General features: G+C 38.6%; 1 protein-coding gene across 13 annotated transcripts in view; it reads right to left on the bottom strand.

The window, feature by feature from the left end:
- Nucleotides 1–21175, bottom strand: part of FAM117A (family with sequence similarity 117 member A) — a 37134-nt gene extending 15959 nt beyond the window's left edge. For 2 of the 13 annotated variants that reach the window (XM_087944919.1, XM_087944913.1), the window contains exons 1-5: nt 20962–21175; nt 18967–19119; nt 16172–16303; nt 8663–8829; nt 416–505 (exon numbers count right to left, since the gene is read on the bottom strand). In XM_087944919.1, the coding sequence (XP_087801045.1) occupies nt 416–505; nt 8663–8829; nt 16172–16250 (336 nt within the window). In that variant the 5' untranslated portion in view covers nt 16251–16303; nt 18967–19119; nt 20962–21175. Of the gene's footprint in view, nt 1–415; nt 506–8662; nt 8830–9585; nt 10482–16171; nt 16304–18966; nt 19120–20961 lie in introns of those variants that run through there. The other 11 variants (XM_087944923.1, XM_087944917.1, XM_026669697.2 and 8 more) reach the window with 8 other exon arrangements.
- Nucleotides 21176–26400: the final 5225 nt, after the last annotated feature.

Below are 26400 nucleotides of genomic sequence, written 5' to 3' on the forward strand. Positions count from 1 at the left end.
GGTAGACAAAAACAAGTATCCCGGTATTTGTTAGATAATAAACAAATAAAATAAATATATGCAAATAAGGCTATCAGAGCATAGAAAATCTAATTTTAAATCTTGCAAACAAATTCCACCTTTGAATCCCTGTTCCAAAGGGTCATCAGTTCTGATTGTTTGTTATACTTCTCTTTTAAAGAGTGATCATAAGGTGCACTTGTACACTTCTACAATTAGCTTAACATTGAATGGGAATAGAATATATGATAAAATAGATGCACTAAACCTACCTGCAGAGTAACCATTCTTGTTTTCCAGAAAAGAATAGAAAATAGTGTCACTAAAACAAGAAATACTCTGGCAATTTAATCCCTTTTGCACATTACATAGTGGTAAGATAAATGGCACTTGACATACCAAGTGGTCATCTTACCTCTCTACGATGATCCATATTATTCCATGAGGCAGATCGCTTATGATCTGCAACTTTTCCCACCTCTGACTCATGCCAAGATACTGGAGTCTGCAAAGAGGGAGGAAGGGAGGAGCTATCAATATTGGCTCAACATTTGGAAGTTTAAAGAGATTAGTTCCAATGTGGCAATCTTCCTAAGAGATATTCTGAAAAAATACTGATTGCGAAATTATTCTAAAGGTACAGAATTAAAAATATGAATCTCTTCCCTGTACAGAAAAAATCTCAAAGATTTTATAACTTTTCCTTAAAGAGAATAATTCTAGAACTGATTTTAGGGAAGATAATCTTACACAACTACTTGAAGTACTGATATCCAGAAAGAAGTGGTTCCATCAGCACTTTATGCCTTGAGAGTTTTAAAATTATGCCTTATTGGGCACCTTAGCAAAAAGGCTTCATGCTGTCTCAGATGTGTGGATTTCAAGTCCCAGAATTTTTCAGCCAGCATGTTAGGATATTCTAGTCATATTGGCTAGGAATTCTGGGAACTAGTCTTAGCATATCCTAAAATAGCATATCTAAAGAGTACTAAGATTGAGACAAGTACACTAAATAAACAACACTGCATATGAGCCCAAATATATTTCACATCCCACCCAATGTTTGCAAGTATATAAAATTTTCCATACTTTGTGATAGGGGACAGGACCCAGAGATGACAGACTACATAGAGTAAGAAAGCTCATATAAGCTAAGGCCTCAGTGGCAGTATCAATGTAAGGATAGCCTTCCTCTTGGGATCTTGGTTGGGAAATTTATTTATTTTATTTATTTATTTAAATCATGGACTTGAACTCCAAACGCTTGGAGAATGGCTGATACAAGAACAACATTGTTTTAAGTACTCACTGTACTGAAGGATGACTGTGACACTGGCAATTATTATTCATTATCACTAATTATCTGCAAGACTTCTGTAAGAAAATATACACTCAATTCCATTAAGTGAGTTTGCCCTTGGCTGCAACTGATGTCAAGTAGCTTGCCATGCAATTATGCTAACAGGTACATTCAGTGCCCAATGTTAGATTGCACAGAAGTGAAGTTAATTATAATATTGAAAAGTCAGAATACTTCCAGGTATATATTACTTGCCAGCTTAGGCATTCTATACTCCTCATTTACAATGTAAACTAAGGGACAAATCTTCTACTACCAGTATAGGAGATTGAGCTGCTAAAACTTTTGTATTTCCTTGTTTCTAAGTATATATTATCCGTCACAATTAAGTATCAAGATTTTCTCCATATCTTTTGGTTCTCTTCATCCTGATCCTCTAATTTTACAACTACCAGAAATAATTTTAGGAAGATTCATTTTGTACCCCAGGTTTCTGCTAGACAAGCTGCCAAAAGAGCATAAGGGACCTATCAAGAACACAAAATTGACCTTCAACAAAGTACTTGTTATAAAAAATGCTAGCAACTACTTCTGCAAACAGCTATGTTGAAGAACCTTAGAGAGGCAATATATGGCACCACCTCAACAGCTGAGCAACTATAAAAGTTTAGAAGCTAAGGAACAACATTCCCAGTGAAAAGGCTTAGCAAAAATAAGGAGAAGATCTACGGAAGAGTTGCAGGCAAGGGCTAAATATTGTTTGCAGTGATCCCTCCTCTGCTAGAAATGCCGTGTGAAAAGTGACCTTTTTGTTTAGAAAGCATTTTGGGGCAGGAGCACATAACCAGCTACATCTAAATATCACCATGGCTGTGATTCTAGTGAATCGGTAAAAAAAAAAAACCATTAGTCAATTATCAACCATGGTAGACAATTCCACCAAAACAAACAAGGGATACAGGATACCAGGCTATAAAAGAGTGATTAAAAAAAAAACCTCTGGCCATGATGCTAAGCACAAATCCCTTCCTCAAATGCAGGGGTGGGATTCTACCAGTTCGTACCTATTCTCTAGAACCGTTTGTTAACATGCTAAGCAGTTTGGAGAACCAGTTGTTAGAAGAAATTACTGGCCTAATCGTGTAAGGAAGACAGGAAGGAAACATTCTGGTGTTGCTTACACAAACTGCCTCTCCGTTAACCCTTATTACATTCTTGGCAGGACTAGACTTCCTGTCTCAGGAACTTCTCTGGATTATTTTCCCCTCCTTTGCTGGTACTTTGCTTGAGTGGAGTGATCAAGGTTACAATGGCACTGAACAAAGTGACTTATGACTATTTTTTACACTTACAACTGTTGCAGCATCCCCACAGTCATGAGAGGCCAGGCGAGGAGATGCATGCCTCGATGTGAGTGATGTTGAGTTGGCCAGGCCCAGCCAAGAACATGACCACCAAGCCATGTCCACCCAGTCACATGACCACCAAGCCACGATCACTACGCCACACCCACATAATCGGTTGTTAAAAAATTTGAATCCCACCCCTACTCAAATGTCTTCCTGTCCCAGTGATCAGTTTTCAAGCTACTGAGCTAGGCTCTATGAAGAAAACATATACCACCGCTACGGAAGATAGGCCAGTTGTATTTGAAGTTTATTTTTCCTATTTCTATGAATGCAATGATGGAATCCTCAAGAACAGCCAGTCCCTCATCTATTCCTCCACCCTAGGCTTCCCTGAGAAAGAAGTCTGAGAACAAAAACAGTATTTCTGTGCTGAGTTTATCCAAGGCTTTAAGAAGGAACCTCAGTTCAGTTCAACCTCATTTCACTACCAGTATAAATTTGTCTGGAATATGTATCTTAGTTGAAGACTAAGTTGAACTGGTGGAAGTCTTAGCTGAACTGGTGTAGTAGATTGTATAATGGGGTACAAAACTGTTTCTGTATTAAAATCCATACTCGATCTTTGAGTGCATCCGATCTTCAAAATGTACTGGATGAAGTAAACCTTCATATTTATGTATATTTCTTTTGCTTTATCATAAAAGGCAAAATACAAAACAGAAAAATGAACAAACAAAAGCATATGTCCAGAACAATAACAAAAATTGGCATGCACACCAACGTGCCTACCGTCTCTGTCCTATTGTTTCTTTTATTTTTTTTATTTTTCTTATATGTATCCATGTATTCATAACTATGTTTTTACTTATACCTATTATCTTGTAAGCAATTGACAAAAATAAATAAATAAATAAAAGTCCACCAACGGTTTCCAGTCTCTTAGAAAGCTGTCTTGTCCATTATGTCTGATCAAAGCAGTTAATTTCGCCATCTCTGCTCATTCAGTCAATTTCAAAATCCATTCTTCAACAGTCAGCATCCCTTTTTCTTTCCAATGTTTGGCAAGTACAATCCTCACAAACCTTAATCTTAATTTACAGTGTAACTTTAACAAATGTTATTACTTCCCAGTATTAGGAAGTGTTTGGAAACTGCAACTTGCTTAGGCTTAGGGCATCAAATTCTGCAGCTCTGCTTTAAAGCATATTACACAAATTTCCCTCCTCGTGGTTTATTTAAGATGCAAGGAGATTTATCCCGTTCTGTCCCTGCCCTCCGCCCCCAGCCATATGACACAGTCTAATTAACTGCAAATGTGTGTTTCAATACCTGTTTGGTAAAACTGGCAACAAAGAAACAACCTTACTTTCAACCCTCCCCGTGCCCAGCCCTGATATCAGGCAGCCTGTTAAGAGGAAGGAGCCAAAATGCAATGCTCTGCCTTCTGAAGAACTGGTGTAGGAGTGGAAAAGAAAATGTTTTATTGATTAGAGCTTTTTTTGAAACCCAAAAAGTCTATAATAACTTTAAAAGGCATCACAGAAAGTCGCTGTATTCAACAAGTCCAGACTCAGTAAATTTCCTGCCTGGGTTAAGAAATCTTGGTCCCTCCTTGGCTTTAAGAAAGCATAGAAAACTTACTTGTTCTGTCTTGCAAAGATGGAGACAGTGTTATTCCTAGAGGTGGGGTTCATGGGCATACACATTTTAACCTTTCTGATTTAAAATATTTTTTGGTTTTTTTATTTTTGAACAAAACAATGAAAGTTTGGGAGAAGGAAACATACAAGTACAACAAATAAATACGAAATCTTAACTATGGAACTCCTGGAAAAGTCAGTTTGGCAGTCCAAACTGCTCCGTGGAGAGCAGTCATGCCAATAGTAAGCCAGTAAAGATAATTAACTTGGGTGGTAGATTTACTGCACGAACTGTCTCTATTCTCACACAGAATAGGAATAGGAATAGAATAGCACTAGACTAGACTAGACATAAATTCTTTATTGGCCAAGTGTGATTGGACCCAAGGAATATGCTCCGGTGCATAAACTCTCAGTGTGCATACAAACAACAAAACAATGTAGTCATAAGATACCAATGGGAGAAGGTAATAGGAAAGATGATAAGGAAAGCAGCAATACAACCCTACTACATGGGCAAATATTCTTAGACATAAAAGATCTAGTTAGGAAGCTATGGGTATAGGGGAATTCCATTCAGAATGTTCAACAATACAGACTCCCTAAGGCAGTCTGACTTTAAATACCATATCTCACTTTCTACAGTATAATAGAAAATTTCCAAAATTATTATGCTAACGGTGGTCAAATAGCTTCCATATGAAGGAAAGAGAAGGGAAGTGTTTTGAGAAGCAATCAAATCTGAAAACCACAAGGATAGATAATCTGCAGGAAAGGCATAGCTCAAAGGTTTTATTATCAAAGCTGTAAAATGTTTTGTATGATTACAATAGATAACAAGTTACATGCGGCAGCTGGGTGTAGAGAAAGGAATCTTATAGATGATGGGAACCTTCTTTATTTTGCTCATAAGGGAAATACGTATTATATATGAAGAGGGTTGAAATATCTTTCATCATTTAAACTATTGATCATTACATAACTTAGTTCCAGGCCATCTATTAGATTCCAGAAGATCCATCCTTTGGATCTATCCATGAAGGTGCACACTCAGGGGTGGGATTCTACCAGTTCGCAACTATTCTCTAGAACCGGTTGTTAACATGCTAAGCAGTTTGGAGAACCGGTTGTTAGAAGAAATTACTGCCCTAATCCTGTAAGGAAGGTAAGAAGGAAACATTCTGGTGTTGCTTACAGAAACTGCCTCTCCATTGACCCTTATTATGTTCTTGGCAGGACTGGACTTCTTATCTCAGAAACTTCTCTGGAGTTTTTTCCCCTCCTTTGCTGTTACTTTGCTTGTTTGGAGTGACCATTCTAAGTTACAATGGCACTGAACAAAGTGACTTATGACCATTTTTCATACTTACGACTGTTGCAGCATCCCCACAGTCATGAGAGGCCAGGCGAGGAGATGCATGCCTTGATGTGACTGATATTGAGTTGGCCATGCCCAGTCAATAACATGACCAAGCCACGTCCACCCAGTCACATGACCACCAAGCCATGCCCACAGATTCGGTTGTTAAAAAATTTGAATCCCACCCCGGTTCACACTGAATTCCTTCTTGGCAGATCAAGGTGGGGATGGACCCAGAAACAGATCCTTTCCTAGCTGATCTCACTTTGGAATTATTTTGCCCCATGAAGTCTGTACAAGACTTCTTTATGTTTTTGTAAAGCAACAAAGCAACAAAGATCTTAGAAATGAATGTCCAGATGAAGCATAGTTACTTGTTTTATGTTATTATAATGTAACAGCGATTATTCTTTATGAATATTTTGCTTAGATGTTAGCCATCTATGGTTGGACAAAAAATATCAGTAAATAAATAACATTCTGGTGTTTTGTAACAATGTTCGATTTCAATTTAAAAAATATCCAATCAGTAAGGGCAATGCTATCTGGAGACTATAAAAGTTAAAACCCAATGCATTTGGAAGTTATCCAAGAACAAAGTCTTATAGCTCAAGCAAAGCTAACTAGAAGCCTTAACTATCTTTACAGAATTTTGTTAAAATTTATTAAAATAATACCTAATTGCAGCCGATCACCATATAGTAAGTGGCTTCATTTATCATATATCATACAAAGAGAGGATTTGCTTCAAATAAATCACTTTGCAAATTTTTGCTTATTAAATTTCTTCACTTATGACATTTATATGTCACCTATGTCACTAACAATGACTCTGGGCAGCTTACAAACTTCATAAAACAGAAGTATAAACATTTGAACATTAAATATTAAATTAATCAAAATTAGGTAAATTAAAAATCAGAAAATTATGGGGTGGAGGCGGGATCTCCTTCCTAGCCCAGTAAGCATCTCCAACATGTAATGAACGACCACTGGGGCCCCAGGCCCACTGGCAGAGTCAGGTCTTGAGGCTCTTATGGAAGAGCAAGAGGGTGGGATGGGTCTCATCTCCTGGAGAACAATGTTCCAGAGGATGAGAACCATGCAGAAAAGCATATATAGCATAATTATCATTTTACATGTCTATGGTATCTTTTTGGTGGACATGGAGTGATAATTCTCTTGCTTTCATGTCCTGACTCATAATAGTTTTGCAAGTATACCATAATACATACAAGAATATTGACATGGATTTTGGGGGGGAGGGGGGAACCGAGTTACCACTTACACATCATGGGCAGGTGACACATTCAATAATCAGAAGCATAATCTTTGGTCTCTGAGGATCAGCGTAAAAAAAAAAAAAACTTAAGTTCAGCCATAGTATTAAATATAGTTTGGTTGACAACAAATGGATGATCTTTTGGTGGCAAGAGGCCAATGGGTCCCAACAAGCAAAATAGTTTTGCAAAATAAATGAAAATAGTTTTGTAAAATAAATGAAACATTTACAGTTTTTCTTCCTAGGGTTCTGGGGGTAGGGAAGTGGGTTGATGGGTTTTCTTCTTTTTTTTTTTTTAAAAAAGGCATTCATTACTATTTTTGTTTGTTTCCTATCTCAAAATACAAGACAACATACTATTTCTTTTCAGTGATAGGCAATGAAAATAGCTTCAAGGGCTGGGGGAGGGGGTGGGAAGAACCTAGGATTAAATAAGTTTGCTACCCGTAACTCTGAAATAAATTGAGGATCACAATTTGGCTTGCTTGCCTATTAAACTAATTATTATATAGATTATTGTAACATATTAAATATTAACTGAACTTAATATGGTGCAAACTTTATGGCTTGATTTAAGAAATAAAGCCGGTCTAGTTAATAATGTATGCAATAAATTTATTTTTAAAGGTTCCATAAATTCTTGCTTCTGTTACAAAAGATATGGCTACTGTAAAAGAGGACAGGGAATATGTTATCAAAATTAAGTAAATAATGGTAAGTACTGAGCAGATATATCATTTTAGATTTCATAATTTTCACAAAGCATGTCTTTACAATTTTAGCAATTTTAGATTACAATGGTTATTTCTCACGTAAGATAAAAGTTAGGGTTCCTAGAACACCTAACCCATGCAGAAGCCACATTTCTGCAGTTGTGTAACACCTACTGCAGAACTGAATACTAGGAACCCAAGCAATGACCAGGGATAATAATCACTTTGAGATGAAGGAAAATATCTCATAAACTTGGCACTGCATGTGTTTGCCTAGGTGAAACATAGCCTGACTGGATAGAATTGTACTGGATTTGGAAGCTACTGAAGGGATATGTCTAAATTAGGGACAAGTAGAAGGGTTAACTTGTCCCTAATTTAGACATACCCCTTCAGTATGAAGTAGAAGGGTTAAAGGGATGTGGTGGCTCAGTGGCTAAGATACTGAGCTTGTCGATCAGAAAGGTGGGCAGTTCGAATCCCTAGCACCACGTAATGGACTGAGCTCCCGTTACTTGTCCCAGCTTTTGCCGGCCTAGCAGTTCAAAAGCATGTAAAAATGCAAGTAGAAAAATAGGGACCACTTTGGTGGGAAGGTAACAGCGTTCCGTGCACCTTCAGCATTTAGCCATGCCGGCCACATGACCACGGAGACGTCTTCGGACAGTGCTGGCTCTTCAGCTTTGTAACAGAGATGAGCACCATCCCTTAGAGCCGGAAATGACTAGCACGTGAGGGAAACCTTTACCTTTTTAGAAGGGTTAAAGATACAAGGTCAAAAGGTTGATTTCTGAATTTGCAACTTCTCTTCCTTTCAGCCTTTTCAATTAAAATTAGACATTCTGATTGAAAGTCTGCATTGAAACACATAATGATAACCTTTTATTTTTAAGGAGCCAAATTAGATAGCAAATTTAATGACAGACAATATCTAACTCTCTTGATTTCTAATTCCTTCACTCTTTTGATATCTGCTATCATACTGATCCTTCTGTAAGCTGAAGGATAGGCCCAGTACCTGAGTAGATTTGTCACTCATATGTGACAAGGGAAGTCCTTCGGCATCCCGAGGCCACTGGCCCATAAGGTATGAACCAAGGATGGTATCTAATGATGATGTGTGCGGTACTCTTGGAGGTCTGTTCTGGGAGGCCTTTTCAGGACTGGCAGCACATGGAACACTAGCTAGACAACGAGAAAGAAAAAGGACAGGAATGAATCAATGGATTTGCTACAAAATGCAAGCAAGCACCATTTCTGTCAAAGTGCTTTCATCAACTGCTTTCACATTCCTTCTCACATCTACTCTCAATTATTATTCTAGACCTTGAGGCTTCCTACATTGGCAGTCACAAATATTTTTCCATCCCACACTTTAAGCCACTACTGCAATGCCCTCTTCCCCAGCACAATGTAATATGGGTGGGGGAAAAACACATACAACCCTTGAAACCAAAGTGGTTGCCACACATTTTAGTTGGTTAAAAAATGGTATTTCGGCAACAAATGACACAGTATTAGCTGAGTATTTTTTTTATTGATTTTACTAATTTTGCTGTAACCAAATGTCTTTAACTGAACATCGTAAGTTCCAAGCCTTAGTTTTATGGAAAGACACAAATGATGTTTTTTTAAAAAAAAAATTAAGAAACAAAACAAAACTAACAGTGGGGTGAGAAGACAGAACAAATAACATCTTAGCAGCAACAGCCAGCAGCATTTTTCCTTTTTCCACACTTAGCAAACATGCATCGTATGTAAGTCAATATAAACTGCTACCTTCTCCTTTTAAAATATACATCAGTAGCAAGCAGAGACAAAAATCTGAATATGAAGTTTATGTAAAAGGCTAAACAACTAAAGTAATTCAAATAAAGTTTCCTGAGCCCAGCAATCCAAATTCAAGGCTTGGAGTATGAAGCTATCAATAAATTAGCTTACCCAGTGGCCTTGGGCTACTCATGCCTTCTCTCTGTTGAATCTTCCTCAGAGGAGTGAAGATGAAATATGAGACAAGTTGTGGTAACACTCAGCCCTTGGGATAGAAATCTAATTGCATCTAAATATATTCATTTCCCAACTGCTTCTCTAGTCAACAAGAATGCAATTTCCTCCCTTATTTTTAGGCTGGGCCTGCTGATTATCTCTCCTCCCTTATTACTGTTTTGCGAAGTCTAGTAACTTTAGACATTTTTCAAAAAAATTACTATTTCCCCAGTAATATCAGTGGAAGACCATTTTACACATTGTTCATAGTATCAAAGGCTACAGCCACATTTATCAACAGCAAATTTTTCCATTTCCCTTTAGGCACATCAACATTTTTACGGAAGCTAATGAATTTCTCAGCTATCTTCCCTGATATGAGACTTGCAGCTGTACAAAGACTACAACTCCCTTTTTCTTGAACCAGTAATACCAGCAAGCATCTGACAGAAGGACAAGGAACTGACAGACTTATGAAGATAAGATCCAACCTAGAAATAAGGAGAAATTTCTTGATAGTGAGGACAATTAATCAGTGGAATGATTTGCCTTCAGAAGTTGTGGATGCTCCTGGAGACTTTTAAGAAGAGATTGGATAAACGTTTGTCTGAAATGTCTAGGTTTCTTGCTTAGGGGTTGGCCTAGAAGATCTTAAAGATCCCTTCCAATTCTATTATTCTACTCTGCTCTACTCACAAAGGATGCAGGGTTGGGAAAAGTTGAAGTAAGATGCAAGAACCTGTAGGAAATCTGGCTAATCCAAATCATTATTTAGGAAAAAGACAAAAGGAAACTTACAGCTTTCTATACACTGCAGAAGTACCACTTACTAAGAAGTTTCCCTTCTCTAAATATTTATAACAAAATACATAGTTCTGAAAATAAAAATGTTAATAGCATTGCCCATCTACCCAATATTGTGATGCCTACCATTTTCTTGTCCTGAGAAGAGAATTATTTCATCTTCACAATACACATTTTTTTCTCACCTTATATCTAAAAGCCTTATTGGAAAGAGCCAGAGGTTTGTTTGGTTTTCTGTTCTGTTTCATTTTGAATCTCCCAATTCAATATTTAACATATATCATCAAAAAGCTGACGCCAGTATGAATTAAGAGAACAAATTGTTTTTAAAAAGCTGTTTGCCTCTGGAGCTAACCTCTTTGCATTAATTTTATGAATTATATTAGCACTTAACAAGCCTTCATCCATCTACCAGTAAAACTGACAATGTTCTATTTTCACCTAACATGGGCCATAATGAACTATGTCCTAAGGAGGGGAAATCTGCACAAAGACATTCACTGATTCTGATAAGGGGCTTGTAAAGCCAAGATTTCCTGGCTCTCAGCTACTGCATTTAAGTAGGGGGGGGGGAATGCCAACTAAAGCCCCAGGCAAGGATTTGTTTGCTTTTCATTTACACATAAATTAATATGCACTCTTAGGTAAATCAGGGATCTTCTGGTCTGCTGCCAATAAGATCTCTGGCAGCTCCTTTCAGAGTTCAACTCACAACTGTTCACAGCAGCTATTTAAGGCCTCTCCTGACTGGCTGTTGACCTCACATCAGGGTCTATTTGAGGCACATGCACTCAACTTCAGAAGGATATGCCTGAATATAAAACTTGCTTCTAGCATTCCTTCTTCAACCTAAAAATTCTGACCCAAAGGCAATCTTTCCTCATAATGAAGAAATCTACAGTTCCCCTTCTCAGTAGCCTAGGACTGACAAATAACTCAATGATTGGAACCACTTGTGGTAGATATCTGGGAAATGGGGGTTGCACAATGCTAGCAGAACTGGAAAGATAACAGATCTGCAGCTGACCTGAAGCTTTTTCCTGTCCCAATCAAAGCAGCACTACCTAAAAATAACCCGAGGCTGCAAAACAATGCCTCCTTTAATAAAAAAGATGGCTTGTGAGAAAAGCAGTGGTAGGGTGAAGTGTCCTGTTTACAGGGCTGCTCTATTATCAGTTTAGTCCATTAGGTTAGGAGCAGATCAGCACCACCTGGTTGGACTAGTCCAAGCTCTGTATGCCAGTTAAGCATCTCCAATCAGGGCTGTGTCGAAAATGTAGGGAGCCAAGGCAGAAGAACATTTTGATAATAAAAACTATTATCTCAACCTACCAGTCTGGTAGCTGCTTCACATCTGTTTCTCCATATGGGACTTCTTCTTTCTCCATTCCCTTATTTTATTCTACATGCATATGGAAATTATTAGCATATAAGAGTGAAAAATTGTCCCCCATCTTCCCCAACTATTACACTGCAACTGCTCTATGTAACATTGCCAATAATTCCTTTCCAGCTTCTGTGACTTCAGGATACACAAAAGGACCAGAGTGACAGCATTTAGCTGAAATTCTGCAGGCTAATCACACATGGGAAACCCCACCTGACAGAAGCTGTTCCTATACTCATTTCTACAGGTCCGCTTACGACCTGTAAGTGTTTCAAATTACAGTAGCACTGAAAAAAAAAGGGACTTGCAAGCAGTCCATGAAGTTATGGCCATTGCAGCATCCCCACCATCACCAGGTCAAAATTTGTGCACTTAACAGCCTGTTTTAATTCTCCCCATCCACCTCTCTCTCTTCCCATGGCCTCTCCGCAGTCCCTGCTACCCTGACTTAATCATCGTTTCTCCATCGCTAACCAAGCTGGACCAGCCTGGCCCTCTCCACCAGGCCACTCTGCTGGCTACGTGAGGCTTTCTTTCCCAGATCATGCAAGGTGGTCAGAAGATTGGGGAAGATGATCTCATGTGGGCCACAGAGATGGATAAGCCAGGCTAGGCAATGTGGGTCCTTTCACAGAACAAAGGGCAGCTGAGATCCCCAGGGGTGGTTCAGGGGCTTCTCTTAGCCCAAGAACTGTGGGACACTAAGAAGATCCTAAGTCTTAGTGTAGTCTTTTTCTTGCTTTCCTCCACTTTGAAAGTACATATGCACCCTAGATTCTCTGTCCCTGGCCTCCCTGCACCTACAACTCCTCCCCCCATCCTCTTCCTCTAACCTCCTCGAGCTTGTACCACTCTGCAGCACCCCAATTTGTGTGTGAGCTTAACTGGGCTTCCCAGGGCTCCCCCCCCCCCCACATCCCCTTGCAGCACTCCCAGGGGCTCCTTATCTAGGATTCACTCTACTTCCCACTTAACTACAAGACACGTGGCATGTCTGGAGTTACAATACCAACTGGGACTGGCGGGATTGTGATCATGTGATGTTGTATTATGCTTTACAATAGCATCACTTATTGAAAGATATTCCAGGCCTAATTGTAGTCATAAGTTACAACTACCAGTATATTCTGCCCTACTAATCCTGCTAGCATAGCAAATATTTAAGTTTGTCTCTTCCATTCAGTTTGTCTCCCTGTTGAAAAGAAATTGTCTTTGTACAACTTGTGTGTTTATTTTTGGCTCAAGAACTTGGCAGAACCCAGCTAGGTTAGTAATGTTCAATACACCATAGTTAAATCTTCCAGAGTTTTTAGCACAATGTGTAAACTCAGTTTTGGGGCCTATGCATTTATACTCAACTTGTCTGTTTTAAGACAAAAATACTTTCCTGTTTAAAAGGGGAAACTAAAAACGTGAAGGAACTGATGCTTTTGTAAACATTCGGCTTCACAAAAAGGCTGATACAAGATGGAACATTTAAGCTCAGATAAAATCTTATATAACATGTAAAATATATTAGATAAATTGCACTCAAATCAAATCATCTTAATAAAGTCCATTAGTAACATCCATAACAAGTAGTAAAAGCCGCTGAATATTTTTTCCATTTGCACCATCTGCAACTTTTGGATAATCTGACAATGCTCCTTTTTTTGTGGTCTATCTTTAGATTACTGTGGCTTGCAATTCTGAAGTGTTATAATCACGATCATCACAAAAAAGGTGCAAATATTCTAACAACCAACCACAAGTCATAAAACAGGCAGCAGCATAAATGGTTTCAGTAAAACTGTATTAAGCAGATCACAAGCACTCATACATAAGCAACCATAGTTATTAGCAATCTAAGGGAAACTGCTGCCAAGTATAGTATATGAAAGGGCATATGGTTCTCCCACATAGTTTCATAATGTATGAAACTGCAAGCCACACACTAAAACCCTGCTTTTTAACCATTTAAGCAGGATAAAACAGCTACTATGAGAGCTCATGTTTGAGTTATAAAATAGGATTAAAAACATCCACTGAAGACTTACGACTTATACTGGAAGCCACAAAATTTCTATTTTTTTCTACAGTACAACTCTAAGTTTCCTTCAGCTTCCAGAATCTGTTGCAACTCCAAGGTCAAGTTTACAGGCTTCTCTTGGAACCATGATGCATTACAATGCAGGAACAGTCCAGAAAGATTGCTAACAGAGTCAGCACAATGTAATGATTATGATGCTGGACTCAGGCCACAGAAATTGAGGTCCAAATCCATAGTCAGCTATGGAAATTCACCAGTTGACCTGGGCCTGCTGCTCTCTCTCAGTCCAAATGCATAGGGAGTTGCTCTGAAGGTGAAATTAAGGATATGTTAGGGCTGGGGGAGAAATTTAAAGAACATTTTTCTTTGACAAAACTTTGAATGAAATACACTCTCAAAAGATGCTATACTATGGTCATCTCCTTTCTATGACCAAAAAAATATATGTCCATACTGCTCTCCTATGGTCTGCTTTGAAGCCTCTCTCAGTTTTTTTCTGTATGACAGGAAAAGGCTCAAAAGAGAACCAAGGAGAATCCCATAGGGTATTTGCAAGAGGGTATTGCAAGTATCAGCTAACGTAAAGCTCCCCCTTGGCACAACCAAGTGACTTTTCAAGCTGGGTAGCAGAAAGCACACAGCAGTGGGTGAACCTCAGACTTTACTGCCTCCCACCTGATGGAAGTCTTCAGTATAGAAAATTGCATCATTCACCTCTCCCATATGCTGGTCAACTACCAAGCAGTTGAAGAGTCTGAAAGGGAGGAGATGAACTGTAAAAAAGGGCCCAGAGTCCTTGAAGGAAAACACTAAGGATGCTACCAGATTAGTGGCTGACAAGATCTACAACTGCACTAGGAAAAACATGAGCAGCAGCCAAAGATAGGGACGGGGAACATAGTAGAAGCTCAGAGGGAAATCAGGTTTATTTCAGAACACCAAGAAATAACAAGCCTTTGGATAAGTATATGAAGATGCAGTAGCCAGTTAATTGTGAAGAGATTAATATCTTTAAGAGGAAACATGATTCTGTATGCTTTAAGATCCAGGTTTACTATTCCTATTCCTAAATCTGGTCTCTTTTCCAGTCATATGTAAGTCCTATTACCTATATTACATCTACAAGCACAAGAATAGTCCAGCTTATATTGGAGAACCATCTTTTTTTTTTTTGCCTTAAAGCTTCTTTGCTAATAATAAGAGAACAGTTAAATATTTGTTTGCAATATTAAGCCTCTATTCCATTAGCTCCACTCTGTTCTACCTACCCACACTGATGCAGAGTGGAATTTTGTCCTTCAGCACTGAAACATTTTCATGTTGCCAAGACTACACCCAGTCGGCACCATTCATCAGGCCCTCCTCCTCCAAAGTGAGCCAACCTGCCTTATACTTTCCAAACCAAAGCAAAAGGTTTCACTCTCTCCAAGCAAGCAGCACCTAGGCAGCAAGGGAACTATTTGGCAGAGAGTTTCCAATGAAAAATCCCCAGCTATGGCCCAATGAGTCACCTCACTGTTTCACACAAGTTCCTGAAGAATAGACTAACTAAGCTGTAACCAGGGAGTGCAGTAGAAATCCTCCTCTGCCTTGCTTAAACTGCTGCCAATGACTTGCTGGGTTCTTTAATTCTAAGGTTCATTCTATTCCATAACCTATTTTCTTAAATTTATTGGCAGGCAAGAATAATTAATTTTTGCTTTTTTATAAATTGTGAAATGATTTTGGAACAGAAGTCATGCCAGTAATAACAGTCAGCCCAGAGTTTCCATTTTTTACTCCCAAGAATACAGGATGTTAGTGAAGAGGAAAGGCAACAAATAAAAACAATAAAAAAATTATGAGATTCAAATAGGCAACACACACACACACACACACACAATCCATTATCTATCCCAGACTTTGAAAGTAGCTCTCCAATACCATTGTTTCCCTGCAACCATAGCGAGATGTCTTCTGGAGTAAACAGATCATGTGTTAGAACCAGAAAAAGATTGTGGAGAATTCTAACCACTAATGTTTATTATTTATTTCCATCCAGCATTTATTTTTTTACAAATAAGCTGGTGAACATATCCAAAACACCTCCCTCCTTCTATTTTTTCCACAACAACCCTGTGAGGTGGGTTGGGCTGAGAGAGTATGACTGGCCCAAAGTCACTCCATTAGTTTTTGTGCTTTTCACAGTTTGTAGAAAGAATTAGCTGTATATTGCACAGCCCCAGTTTTAGTCAATTTAAACAATGTATTTTTCAACCTGGCAGGAAAACAAGTTGCTAGCTGAAAATAAAATCTTCATTAACTATAAAATGATGATGTACCAAAAGTCAAGCATGCAGCCCTTATTGGTTCTTTAAGCACCACTGTGTGCATGTTTTGCTTCTCAGAATCAAAAAGCATCAGCAACGTGCAATTACCCCCATATGCCTGTGCAATTATCTTCCATTTGATATCTATAAAGTAAGAAAAAACACATTATAACATATAGGCTAAAACATGCTTACCTAACTGTTAGCAATCAATAATCTGTGAAGCCAGTGAATAAAGTTATTTTATTAAATATGTTATGCAAATTTAGATAACTATGCTAATGTGATAAAACACAGTTATACTATTTAGGGTATTAGATAGTATTATTTTCAGATAAGAGACCAACATGCATGTTTGGCAGGTGAGTTTTTCAGGTGAATAAAAACAGCTTTAACAGAAATGAGGCAGCATATGAAAGTATAATCTCTAGATAGCAGACCTGGCTCAGTTCTTTTCCTTATTCACTGTATGTTATTTGTGCATGTAAATTGGAGTTAGCATCTATATTGTGCTGCACTAATCCCACATATGGAAGAAAAACTCCTTATTTAAAGTGACAATTTAATAGGTAGGTCTACCTTCCAAACTCAAACTAATTCTTTCAACTCTGTCAGCTATACACTTCCTACCATTAAAGTCTACAAAGGACTTGTACTGCAAAGAACCCAGACAAGCAGGAGCACTAGCTCCTCCCATGCTATAGGTATCAAAGGGAACAAATCTTCACAATTGCCCTTACCAGACATTTATAATTCTCCTCTTCATCAAGCAAACCACAGTGAAGGCATAAATATTATCCCGGGCATATTGTTGTAAATGTCCTAAATAATGTTTATCAACCTTCTGTGAAGAAATATCAGCAATATAATAATTTAAATCAATCCTTCATCTACAATGAAATGCCAAATGAAAGTAAGGATGCTACACCATCTAAAGTAAGCAATGTTATGATTAAATGGCAACTAAATCTTAACAGAGCAAAGCTACTATAGTCTGACCAAAATATAGCACTCTGCTGTTTTGATTTCTGCATAGGAAAGAGAGTGAGTGTTGGCAGTGAAAGATGCACTTATCATCTGGTGATAGGCACCTGGCAAGTTCACAGGGTTCAGCTTTCCAATCGTCTGGAGCCAGCAGCACTTCCCTCTCCCAGCCTCTTCCCTCCACATGCATTTGTGAAGCTGAAAACTGCACGAGAGTGGGAAAACTTCTCATGTCAGCATTGAGACCATTTTTATCTTTGGTATTTGTAATTCAGCCTTGTGTGCCATTTATGGGAAAAAACAGAACTCAAAAATAAATAAAATAAACCTAGGTGTTGGCTGGTGAGAAAGTGCAAAGAACTTATTTCCCAGTACAATTAAAATTGTAACTGCAGGACTTTAGAAACAATACCAAATAAAAATAAACATATATTTAAAAAATATATAATAGCCCGTGTCTATCATTGTTTTTTTTAAATTGAAAGTAAGGAACTATCAGATAATTATTTACAGGAGATTAACAAATTGGAGTATTTAGAGCAGAGGAGGAGGAGATGTGGCAGCACCATAATCACCATTCAGAAATAGAGAGATAAATATTCCCTGATGTCAAATTTGACTCTTGGTGATGACAGGTATGTTTATGCAGGACTTTTTTTTTTGCAATAATATATAACTAGTTTCATAGTGCTTTCTTATAGGATGTTATTTTAGCTTCCCAGGCCACCCACAACTGATTTCCTGATGGTCTTCCATCCAAATAATAATTAGATCCTATCCTACATATTTTTTCAAGCTCTGCTAAGGTCAGCTAGCTGCTGTCATCTGCACTTCAAGCCTCTTGTATTGGAAGAGATACAAACATTACACATGGATCTGTTTGTCAAAAAGAGAAGGAGGAAACATGTTATTTCTAGGATGCCTTCCACTGGGCAGTAGTTCAATACATTAAAAATAGAAAATATAGACTAAACAGCAGTTAAAATTACACCAAAGCAATACAATACATCACAATATTATAGTCACAATAACAGCCAATGAAAAATCTTGTAAGGTTTCAAATCAATATACACACTCAGATCACTTTTCCCCTCACAGGACATTATTTTGTGATTGCAATATAGAAACAGTGTGTATGTGGGAGGGGGTGACAATACCAATTATAATAACACCAATCTTTCTTTAGGACTCAGGTCCCTATCATTTTTTCTTCTCCAGATGGCTAGATATCTGTTTCTATTTATTGTTTCTGATACCTTGAACTGATGGAGCAGCAGATTCATCCTAGTCAATTGCCAAAGCTGAACTGAAACTAGAATTCAGAAGGCTATATGCCAGAACTTGACCAGAAAATAGAAGGACCATTTTCACTGCATGTTCAAGCCTGACCCAGGAAGGCAGGTTACTTTGCACTACCCAAGCTCACTTCACTCCCACGGCGCTACACGAGAAAGCAGAACGCATGGATGCTTCTTCTGTAGTCACAGGCTTTTTTTGACTTTTAATAGACCCAGCTGGGGCAAGGATGAGATAAAAATGGCAGAGCAACTTATAAGCAGAAATTATGGGGACTGCTCACAACACTCACATTCTAATTTCTCTGTTTCCCACAAAATGGAACATACCACAGGATATTTGCAAATAAATCATGCATGCCTGTGCAAGGTTCTGCTACTGTGCCCATATACTAAAAGTTATCAATGTCAGTCACTAGAAATCATATAGTTCTTAGCTTCTCACATGAGATATTAACTATTTTTGTGACTTTAGTAGCTACCTCCCTCCTTTAGTGCTGGAAGTTTCTTATGCACAGTCCCACTTACGTTTTATTTGGCTCCAGGATTTCTGAGTTATTTTATATTAAAATACTTGGCTCACCTCACCATTTAAGTGAAGCAATCTCAAGGGCAAATTTAAACTCAGTCTTCAAGGAGTTTGTAGAAGATAAGCTAGGCATCTCCTCCTTTGACAAGGGACTGCAATCAAGAAAGGGAATCAAGTGAGTGTAGAAATGGTATCCAGAACTGAAGAAAAAATTTAGACAATGAGAATTGGAAGACTGAGATTACACAGCCAAACAAATCTTTCACTTTCTTTCTTAACTTCCACTGGTTTTCCACTTATACCACCACTGTGCAGCTAATTTCAGGTTTTTTCATTGTTGCAAATGTACTTTTTAAATCCTCCTTCCTTAAAGCAAATACTAAATCAGCTGAAGAGAAAATTAACATGGTCTTTACAAGATCCCTGGTAATAGAGCAAAAATAGAAGTATCTCCTCAATTCAACTTACCATACCTAGATGCAGAGCAGCAATGCAGAAATGGTTCACCATTATCTCTTCCGCATTTTTTTTTAATTTCCCAGTCTAATCCATAAACTTGAGATTTTCTGATGATCAACTATATATATAGATGCTTAGCTCTTTTTCCACCTTAAGCTCAAATAAAATCAGCTAAATGCAGCCATACTTAATCAACACTCCCAGTAAAACTGATACCTAGAAGAAAACTATAGTAAATGATGTAATGTGTTGTTACTGTGAAATGAGATCAGAGCAAATAAGATAGGGAAAAAGAGTGCCAAATGAATATGATTTATACCTCACCTAGTAAAATTATTTGCTCTCTTAAGCTATACTCATTATTTCAATGAAGATTAATACTGTCATGCCATCATTAAGTTCTTCCCCAACTGTCAATTAATTGGACTTTTCCAGTCATTATTGTTGTTCCATTAAAAGAAATCCAGTCCCTATTGCTTCCATACCATTTTCCAAAGATTTGTTTCTCCATTTCATGACTGAGTATTGCTGGATAGTCATAGCCCCTCCCCAGAGTTTTTTTTAATCTCAGCATGGCTTTTGATGAACCATGTAACTCCACTGGCTTCCAGAAATTTGCAGAAATGTATGAATTTCCAGTTTTTACAAACAAGAAAAGCATCATATATCTGTAGCATCTCAGTCTATTATGCTTAGCCGACACTGTATATTTCTTTCCATACATACCTTTTCAAGCCATTACTTCCAGTCACTAGTACAGTATATCTAAAATCTGCCTCAGAAACACTCTAAAGGTCCTGGTACGCAAAATTTTCTGTCCATTCTCCGTTCCATCTTTATTTTCATTGTTCTTTTTTCTAGGTTTTTTTCAGGCAGCAGTCACCTTTCTCCAATATACACTAAACACTGTCCTGCTTCACCATAGACATATTATGTTTACGTACAGATGATTCCAAATGCATGTGTTTATTCTCCCACCCCTATTTTCAGTAAGCTTTCCCTTAGGGGCAACCCCACCCTCATCTTATGTTAATGAATTTGTTCAATTCAGGCCCGTTCTACAATTTCTCCCCTTTGATAAAGTTTCTCCTCTATCCTTTCTGTGATCCGCTGCATGATGTCACCTGTAAACTGGGTAATAAGAATTACTCCTTATTCAGTTCTAGACTCTTTCCACCAAAGGGCTTAACACCAGCCCACTAAATTTAGTCTAACAAGACTTAACTCACCAACGTCTTCTCTGTCGGTGACATCCTGAACTTCATGACACTCCCCTTCTACCTTCCTTCGTAACATATCTTCTTCTGCCCTCCACCACCCCTATCAATATGCCAATCTCCTAGGGACCCCCTTCCATACTATACAATTTATTTCCTATTTCCGTATAACCACTCTCTTCGGCCTCATTATGCACATATACGCATGCCTGCAAAGTGCTTCCCCAACCCCCCCTCCACCTCCAATGCCCCCCTCCCCATCTCAGCCATCTAGTACTTCTCGGAGCAATACTTAGGCCTAGGATTTGCCCCCGTTACCTGCCCGATCTCCATCTCCGTTCCTCCGGGACTGCAATTGGAAGGGGAAGGTGGACTTGAGCGGCTGCAACCCGGCCCAACAGGAGGAAGTCCCCGCCGCCATGGCCCGGGTTGAGACAGTCAAAGCCGCTTGCGGGGTGCCGTTTAGCCAAACAACTCCCCAACCTTCACGCTTAACGCCCCGCTCGCACTATGTGACGGGCAACTTGGTCCCAGGACTAAAACCAAACAGGAGGCATTTTTTACACGCTTGGAGGCGTGGCTTCGCGCAACGGCCGCCGCTCATTGGCCAACAAAGTTGGACAAGGTGGGATTTAGGCAAAGACTCGCATGGTCGACTCCCGTGAATAACTCCACCTTTTCTACTGCCGGTGCGTTTCCTGCCTTGTGGGGTGTGAACGCAGCCTAGAGAGGGGAACAAAACCTTGGGTTTCTTTTTTGTTGTTGGTCCGCTGTTCACTAGCATAATGTTCCCCTTTCCAGTTTGTTTTATGGGTGGAAAACCATCTAAATAGGCCCCTCTCCAGGAAAAACAAAACAAAAACGTTTTATAGTCAGGCTTGGAGATCATACTTTTTTCTAACTTCGTTTCTTACATTGCGATTCACGTTTTATTAAATTGTTTTGAATAAGCCAATCATATTTTTTTTTTAAATCTGGTGAAATACTGCAAAAGAAATGTCAAACAGAATAGCCCTTACTGCAAGCTTTAAGATGATGAAGATGACGATGGTGGAACATTGGCTAGACTCTAGAGATTAGTCCAGTAATTTTCAACTATAATAACCAAGATCCCTTTGCCTTTTCTGGTATAAAGTTGAAATTGCCTTCCATTCAAAAGAAACTTATTTTAGAAGAAACAGCCTTAGCAGCATCTCTAACTTTCTGTATTGCTGTCATGAACACAATTATTTGCTTTGACAGTCTCCCTCCCCCTGCTTACAAAAGTGAAGCAACAGAGTATAACGATATTTGCATGGTTATTTGTAAATGCATGAAGGGCACATCTTAAAAGGGAAAGCACATTTGTCACAAATGTTACAAAAAAATTAAACATCTGTAGACTAGGGGGTGTGCATAAGCGCACTAATCGTGTCTACTATCCCTGAACACTATGCTGCGTTATATTTATTTACTGAATTATATTTACTGCTGAAAATATTGAATTATGTTTACTTTGAAGAAAAAACTAGATCCCCCCCCCCCCCCAAAAATAACTCATCTTTAAAATAGAAGGGTTCTCTGAAATTTACGGCCAATAGTATAATGAGGGGAAATTGGATTTTATCCCTCCCATCTTCTACCCTTTCTTTTTGGGAAATGGTGCCCAGTCTAAAGCATGTTTGCTCAGGAATTTAATTGTGTTTCCTCTGAGTTCAAGAGAAATTACTCCCAAATCAGTGAGCAATTAATATTCAATGTAAGCAATTTCACGGGAGCAGCAGCATGTTCCTTTCAAGGACTTAGACCAGCAATTGGCAAACATAGTACCCCCAGATAATCTGGAGTCAACCTCTAATATTTATGACCACTGGCAATGCTATCTGTAGCAAATGAAAATTGAAGTTCAAAACATCTGAAAGACACCAGATTCCCTACCATGGGGTGGAAGCAACATTACACATAGAGACATCCAAGAATCTTATGTATTTCCACTGGAAAGATTAGGCTCCATTCTTGCACAGTTGGAAGACTGTGGACCCAAAATATGTATTTATCTATCAAATTCATGTAGACATCCATTTTTCCAAAGGTGATTCTGGATGGTGCAAAACAACAAGTAAAGCAGCAAATATAAAGCAAAAAAAATCTAGAAACCAGAGTAATAAATAACAAAAAAATTACTATTCATCAGCGAAAGGAGGATAAAAATGCCCCCTCAGCAATGGAGCCATCGAGACAAATCTCCAGCTCCCAACCAGGTAAGAGGAAAATGTGAGAAAGATACTCAAACTAACTCCACATGCTCTAAGTATAAGTTGAGTCAAAAGATGCTTTCTACTAGTAATACAGATCTCTCAGGAAATCCATTCTTATTTCCTGAGTTTGTCTACCTTAAAGGGCTTTACTCTTTGATATAGAACTCAACTCTGTCCTCTAAACCATAGTCTGAGATAGAGGTCCTTAAATTGTTTGATCTAATTACCCCTTTTCCTGGTCCTGAATAATATCATTCCCACCCCACCAAAAAACCATCAGACTCTGTTGTTTTACATAAATGGCAGTCCCAAATTGGATCCTCAATCCACAAATAAGCAAATTGTTCCATTATCTACATAATTCCACATAATTTCTGTTCTGTGGTTCTTAATCTTATTAATAGTTGGAAGATTAGGTTCAGACAACAAAGTAATCCACAGTTTGATTAACCATAGCTTATTCAGAAAATCACAATTGGCTGGATTTTTACATTTTGTATGTCACCAGCCATACTTTAAAATCCACAATGGTTAGGCTCATGCAAATGGCCTAGTGCAGTGATGGCTAACCTTTTCCACGTTGCATGCCAAAAGTGTGCGCGTGTGCCCCCTCTCTCTCTCACACACACATGCCTGCATCCATGATGCAATTCATATGCAACTTCCCCCATCCCCTGCGCATGCGACCCCCTCTGTGCATGCCCAGGCAACCCCCACATGCCACATGCCTCTGCGCATGTGCGCATGTCTCCCATGTGCATGTCTTCCCCACGCATGCATGGCAGATACCCGACAATCAGTTGGCTGGTGGGGGGGGCACATGCATGCCAGTGGAGCTCTTCCAGGTGACCTCTTACGTGCCGGCAGAAGTAGCTCTGCGTGCCACTTCTGGTACCTGTGCCATAGGTTCACCATCACAGGCCTAGTGCAACATGTGGCACTTTTAATAAATTCCTGCATAGTGGCCAAATTATGTAGCTATTGAATAAATCCATTTTCTGCATTTTTCCAAGATAAACCACCAAAAGCAACAGACAAAAAAAACGACTAAAACTAACTAAAGACAGTATGGCAAATGTACAGAATAGAATGATGGATATGCAAGACATAATGCAATGGCTATATTTTTACACAGGATGAAAATTGTATTGGACTCTTAAATAAAAGAGAGGCCCAGAATTTCTGAAGTTCAGTATATGAATAAAACTTTATACCCACATGATCTTAGCCAAAAGGCCTAGGAGCAATGTGAATATTGAACTGGAATTTCCTTGTCTTGCACATTTGAACTTCCTTTTCATTTATAAATAATAATGAAGCAATGATGTTTTTCTGAGTAATGTGCTTTGACCCTGCAATTTTTTTATCTTAAATCTATTTTTTTCCCAATTTAATAAATTGGCTAAGGATGAAGCAGGGTAGTGGTTAAGATAGGAGTGAGCAACTAGGGTCCCATTACAACCTGTGGACTTCAACTCCCAGAATACCTGAGCCAAAATGGTTGCTCACCCCTGAGTTAAGCTATTGGTGCAGGAGTAGGGAGACTCAGGTTGCAACCTATCCTTAGCAATATAAACTTCTAGATCAGGGCTGTTAAACTTGCGGTCCGCAGGCCGGACGCATCATGTGCGTCAACATCCATGCCCAATTTAGCAAAAGGGAAAAAAGTCCCAACACATCATGTGATGCCGCCGTGACAACATCAGTTTGACACCCTTGTTCTAGATGATATTGGGCTAGTCGCTATCTCCCAGAGCAGCCAACCTCATAGGATTGTTGGTGTAGGGAAAAATAGAGAAAAGCACTATATATGTCATATTGAACTCCTGAAGGATAAGTAGAATATAAACTTTAGATAGCAAAAGGCTGGTCTAACTTTTTTTTAAAATCCTCTAGAATTTCAAAAAGTGAGAATTTCTGAAGCAAATGAAAGGACTGAGAATCATAATTATATTATAATCTGGATTACTGACCAATTCACAAAGAGAATGTCAATTTCGCTTCAGTCTCACGTCTATCTCTCACTGTCTGGTACATCTGCCAACAAGTGGGTGTGGTGAACATATCTACTACAAAAGTTACGGCAGATTCGCTGAATACCTTAAAAAGATAAAAGACGGGGGGAAAGAGCACCAGATTATCTGGAGAAAGAAAAAAGGAGCCCTGACATAAAACAGGAAAGAAGCGCTCTCCATTTTATTCCCTAATTTAATTTGCAGTACTATGAGTTTTTAAAAAGCCAGACAAGAAATATTGATCCACAACTGAGGTCTGTCCTGCAAGATCCTGTATTGTTCAGATCCACATGTTAAGCCAGAGTCTTTCCCTACTTGCACTTAATCATGGGACACTCCCCCCCGCCCCCCAAAAATAGCCCTGGCTATGAGAGTCCTTGGTGCTCTCTGAGCTTGGTAGTTTTCTTACAGACGTTTCATTACCCAAACTAGGTAACATTATCAGTGCTAGAAAGGAATAGGGTTTGCTCTTAGCTTATATTCTAATAACTTGCCCTGTCAGTGTTAATGGGGTAGTCTTGGAGGGTCTTTAGTTGGGCTGATTACTGTTGGCTTGTTTGGCAATTCCTTGATTGGGGTTTACTTGATTGTTGGTCTGATGATAATCTTGGAATTAATCTATGCTTATCTGGGTGCTGATTACTGGTGTTAAGGTGTGTTGGTTTTTTTATTCCCTCTTTGGCTTATTGTCTCTTTTGCATAGTATATAAATATTGTTTATATCTATGTCTCTATTGATGGCTAAAATGTCAGAGTGCCAGACTTCTAGAAATTCTCCAGCAGTTTTGGATTTGGCTTGGTCTAGGATAGTCACAATTTTTCAGTTGAAACTATGGTTAGGTCTGTCCATATGTTGTGAAATTAAAGAGATTTCATCTTATTTGCTGACTATCGGTAGTGTTCATTCTGCCAGTCTTCTACCTGTTTGTCCTACAAGGTGACAATCATTACACTGAATATTGTAGATGACTTCTGTTTTTTTCCTCTGGGGCTGTTGGGTCCTTTTGTTTACTTAGAATGTTTTGAAGGGCTTTAGCTGGCTTGTATGCTGCTGATTCTATGTGGTTGTGGTAGTCTGTTGGTGGTTTGTGAGATGTTCTTGATATTTGACAGTGTTATTCTTTTCATTGACTATTTTTATACATTTACATTATAGCATCCCTCGCCATCCCTTCCCCCATGTTTTTAGGACATGAGTGAGACAGGCTTATAACATCCAGAGCTGCCCTGTTATTATTAAAGTAGTCTTGTCACCTTTTCTGACTGCTGAAGTTGTAATAGAAACAGGATAAAGCTGGAAAAGGGGATAGTCAATTTCATGCAAGTGTTTTCTGCCAACAATGATTGATTAGTAATTCAATTTAGCAATATGGAAAGGCCCCAAACATGGTTTGCTTAGTTTTAATTTAACGTATTGTGTAAAATCAACGATGAGTTTGTCAAATATGTTTTTAGTATATTACATGAATATAGCTAATCATAATTTATTCAATTAAACTAATGAA

Source organism: Notechis scutatus, chromosome Z (assembly GCF_049901735.1).
Source record: "Notechis scutatus isolate UNSWTSFEM ecotype Mainland chromosome Z, rNotScu1.2, whole genome shotgun sequence".
Taxonomy (NCBI): domain Eukaryota; kingdom Metazoa; phylum Chordata; class Lepidosauria; order Squamata; family Elapidae; genus Notechis; species Notechis scutatus.